This window comes from Alexandromys fortis, unplaced genomic scaffold (assembly GCF_014885135.2).
Source record: "Alexandromys fortis isolate MF-2015 unplaced genomic scaffold, M_Fortis_MF-2015_v1.1 scaffold_1725, whole genome shotgun sequence".
Classification (NCBI taxonomy): domain Eukaryota; kingdom Metazoa; phylum Chordata; class Mammalia; order Rodentia; family Cricetidae; genus Alexandromys; species Alexandromys fortis.
This window is the reverse complement of record NW_026069590.1, coordinates 1-4,635: the sequence shown is the minus strand read 5'-3', so window position 1 is coordinate 4,635 and position 4,635 is coordinate 1. Positions and strand designations below refer to the sequence as shown.

Here is a 4,635-nt window from a genome sequence, read left to right as displayed (position 1 = left end):
ATATTCTGTTTTCTAATTTGTTGAATTTTTCTTCACTTGGATTTAGGTTCAGTGGTCACCTCACAATGAGACTATTTTGGCTTCTAGCGGTACTGATCGTAGGTTGAATGTGTGGGATTTAAGGTAAGTTTTGTGTTAGTTACCCTATCCGTGGAGTTACAGATTTGTTTTGGTTGGTTTTTTGTTGTTTGTTTTGGGGAGACAGGGTTTCCCTGTGTAGTCCTGATTATCCTAGAACTGTGCACCAGACTGACCTTAAACTCAGTAATTTCACCTCTTTCTGCCTCCTGAGTGCCGAGCCTGGCAAAGTTACTGTCTTTACATTTTTCTTTGTTTTTGAGTCAGGGTTTCTCTATAGCTTTGGAGCCTGTCCTGAAACTTGCTCTGTAGATCAAACTCACAGAGATCGGCCTGCTTTTGCCTCTATGGGTGCTGGGATTAAAGGCGTGCACCACCACCACCCAGCATCTTTACATTTTTCAAAGATAGGTGCTCAGGCTGTCTTAGTTTTTCTTTTTCTATAAAGAGGCAGCCATGACCACAGCAGCTCTTATAAAATGTTTAATTGGGTAGGTTATAATTCAGAGGTTTAGTCCATTATCATGGTGTGACAGGGCAGTATGCCAGCAGACATGGTCTGGAGAAGTGGCTGAGAGTTCTACATCTTGTGCAGACAACAAAGTGAGCTAAGACACTGGATGTGGCTTGAGCATATACGAGACTCAAAGCACACCTCCACAGTGATACACTTCCAACAAGCCACACCTCCTAATAGTGCCTGTGAGCTTATGGGGGCCAGTTATATTCAAACTACCACACAGGGAGATGTTTTCTGACTTAAAATTCTTTTTTGTTAAGTAAAATTGGAGAAGAACAGTCCCCAGAAGATGCAGAAGATGGCCCACCAGAGTTGCTGGTATGTTATAACCTTTCAGGCACTTTGGAGTCTTCTGTGCTTTAAGCAGTAGGCTATGATTTAATGTCTGTGTTTAATGTCTTGGTTTTGGTCCCTCTTCCAGTTTATTCATGGTGGTCACACTGCCAAGATATCTGATTTCTCCTGGAATCCCAATGAACCTTGGGTGATTTGTTCTGTATCAGAAGACAATATCATGCAAGTTTGGCAGATGGTAAGTGTTCAGCACTTTATTTAGGGGACATTAGATACATGAGACCATCATCACACACACACGCTTTGGATGCAGCTGTCATCTCAGCCCCGTTTTCTTTAGGTGTGGCTTCGATGTTTAGGTGAAGTTTTCCCTGTTGGGTTTTTGTTTGTACTTTTTTCTTTTTGGTTTTTGAACAGTTTTCCCTGGGTAGTCCCCAAGATGACACAGATTAAATTTTGTTTTTTTTGTCATTACTATGTGGCCAGGTTTAGCTTGTTGGTAATTGAAGCTGGGGCTTTTGAGTTGTGAACTGTTACACTATGAACTCAAAGGGAGCTGGGAGCCAGGCGATGGTGGCGCACGCCTTTAATCCCAGCACTCGGGAGGCAGAGGCAGGCGGATCTCTGTGAGTTCGAGACCAGCCTGATCTACAAGAGCTAGTTCCAGGACAGGCTCCAAAGCTACAGAGAAACCCTGTCTCGATAAAAACCAAAATAAAAAAAAAGGAGGGGCGGGGAGCTGGGATTATAAGCCAGGTCACTGCTGTGTGAGCAATGTAAGATACGTGGGTTTTGTTTTGTTTTTTTTTGTTTTGTTTTGTTTTAAGATTTTTGAAACTTACCAGTTTTAAATTCTGATTATTTTTTTTCATAGCATTAAGCAGTCTTTAACTGCTTTAAATCTTGATATAGATAAAGATATTTTAAATTTAAATCAAGAACTTAAAAATACAGAGCCAAACCTCATCATTAAGTCTCTAAGCAGACTGAGGAGATGTCAACAGCTTGATTTTTAAATGATGATTGGGTTGGTTAGTTGGTTTTGAGACAGGGTTTTTCTATGTAACAACCCTGGCTGCCCTAAACTCAAAAGATTTGCCTGCCTCTGCCTCCCAAGTGGTAAGATTGAAGGCATATGCCACCAACACCCTGCTGAAAGCCCTGGTCTTTTTTGAAAGAGGAGGATAGACAGGTAGTAGATTTTTGTGTATTAATGTCATAACTATATATTAAAATTTACCTTAAAATGTAAAATTAATTTTTATTGCTGGTACTTTAAAGATTTCATAAGTCATTTTTATTATATAGACTTAAGTTGACATAGATCATGAATGGCACTGTAAGGATTGTGTCATTTTAATTATGAAAGGAATGGTTTGTTTTGTTTTTTTAGGCAGATTTTTTTTGTAGTCCTGGCCACGCTGGAACTCTTCTGTAGACACCAGGCTGGCCTTGAACTCACAGATTTGCCTGCGTCTGCCTCCCAAGTTCTGGGATAAAAGGCAAGTACTGAGATTAAAAGCATACCCACTGCTGCCATCACTATCACCTGTAAAGATTTATTTTATTGTGTGTGTGTGTGTGTTGGTTTTAGAGGCCAGAAAGAGGAGTTGGAATTACAGGCAGTTGTGAGCTGGGAACTAAGAGACAGTTTATCTTATCTCTGCTTTTTGAAATTCACACTGAGTTCCAGGAAAACCAGGGCTACATAGAGAGACCCTGTCTCCAAAAAGCCAAGAAGTAGGCAGGGTAGGAAAGTGCGCCTTTCATTCCAGCACTCAGGAGGCAGAAACAGGTGGATCTCTTTGAGTTCGATGCGAGCCTGCTCTATAGAGTGAGTTCCAGGGTAGCAGAGAAAGCCTATCTTTGGAGAAAAATGACCAAAAGAAAAGGTAGAGAGAGTGACCCTCCAGGGTCACTGCCTCTGTTTGTTATGTTCATATAATAAGTAGTACCTGTGTTTTGGCATGGTTCTGCTAAGAAACCATTGGGATTTTTTTTTTTTAAAGATTTATTTATTATGTATACAACTTTCTGCCTCCTCCACACCCCAGAGGAGGGCACCAGATCTCTTTACAGATGGTTTGGAGCCACCATGTGGTTGCTGGGAATTGAACTCAGGACCTCTGGAAGAGCAGACAGTGCTCTTAACCACTGAGCCATCTCTCCAGCCCACCATTGGGATTTTTAGCTCAGTTCTGCTCATGATGATGATGCCTTTTGTACCACACCTGAGTCTGTTCCTAAGGTTTTGGTGAGGCCCCTGGATGTCCTCACAGCTGGGCAGTCAACAGGAGTGCTGAAAATTAACCTCTTGGAACTCTGCCTCCCCAGTCGGGAAGGGAGATTAAGCTCTTAGCTTGCTCTAGGTTGTTTGAGCATCCAGATTCTGGGAGTCACATTGACTTGCTAGAAGAGTGTAATACGCTCTGCTCCCTCCTATATCTATCTCTTCCATTTGGTCCCTGGGTTTTCTAAATACAGACATACAAAATAGATACCCCAGGAATAAGCAGGGTGCATGGTAGCTCTATAATCCTAGATTTTGGGAAAGCTGAAGCAAGAGATCACATGCATAATATATAAACATCAAAATCTCATTCTTTAGAATCATAGCAAATTTTCAAACCAGTCAAAGGAGTTTTTGCTAAACCCTCAAATTTTATAGCAATGTTGGATAGAAGTCACAGGGTAATCCTGCAGATTTGGGGTTACAGCCCTCCTGAGGTGATGCCTGTTAGGTCTGGTATTGGTGATTGTTGATGTGACTGGGTTCTTGGTTCCACGCACTTGATTTTAGACTTAGACATTTCATCAACTACTGGGGGTGGGTATTTGTTATGTAAAGTAGCTTTTCAAGACATTTATTAATTGAAATTTGCATATAAAGTTTGGGTAGTTTCATTTAAATTTACTATTCAGTTAGTTTTTTTCCTACTCCAGAGTTGCACATCACAAAAAAAAATACTAGAATATTTTTGTCATCTTTAAAAGAAATTCTTTGCTTATAAGCATCAACTTCTGTGGGTCTCATAGAAACCTCTGGTTTATATTTTAGCTATTACCAATAATATATCTGGTTTAAGAGTTCAGGAATGAAGATCGTCACACTTTGTGAAAATGCCCTATAGTAGAAGCTGTGACGTGCTCCAAGTTTGTACTGTTGTGTTTATGATTCATGTTGTCTATGCATTGTCTGCTGTTTTTATTCAGCAACAGCATTGAATAGTTAGAACTATATGGCCTTATTTGAAATGTTATCAGGGACCTTGTAATCAGGCACCTTGGCATAATATATTATGGAAATAGACTTCAAGAAATAACTGTTGCTGGGCAGTAATGGCATACACCTTTAATCCCAGCAAGCAGATCTATGGGAGTTCCAGGATAGGCTCCAAACCCAGGGGGGTGGGGGAGGGAAGAAAAGAAATAACTGTCTTCTCTCTCTGGCAGGCAGAGAACATTTACAATGATGAAGACCCTGAAGGAAGTGTGGATCCAGAAGGACAAGGATCCTAGACATGTCTGCACTTGTGATTTAGACTCCCCTTGTTTTCTTCTGAACCCTGAGATGGATTTAACACTGGTTTAAGACACAGACTTTGTTCAGCTATCCGGCTACAATAGGTGCCACCAACAATACTATTAGCCCAAACCATGGGTGTTTTCTAAATCTTTAACTGGGGGGGCTTAATTCAACAAAGCCACAGACTTATATTTAAATTTTTCTTCAGGAATTTTCT

At 40.7% G+C, this 4,635-nt stretch overlaps 1 protein-coding gene across 1 annotated transcript in view; it reads left to right on the top strand.

Annotated features, from left to right (window-relative positions):
- LOC126496199 (histone-binding protein RBBP4-like) overlaps positions 1-4,629 on the top strand; it is a 7,311-nt gene extending 2,682 nt beyond the window's left edge. Inside the window, exons 6-9 of the mRNA XM_050133748.1 lie at positions 47-123; positions 859-916; positions 1,020-1,130; positions 4,346-4,629. Of these exons, the coding sequence (XP_049989705.1) occupies positions 47-123; positions 859-916; positions 1,020-1,130; positions 4,346-4,411 (312 nt within the window). The 3' untranslated portion in view covers positions 4,412-4,629. The remainder of the gene's footprint in view (positions 1-46; positions 124-858; positions 917-1,019; positions 1,131-4,345) is intronic.
- The last annotated feature ends 6 nt before the right edge of the window (positions 4,630-4,635 follow it).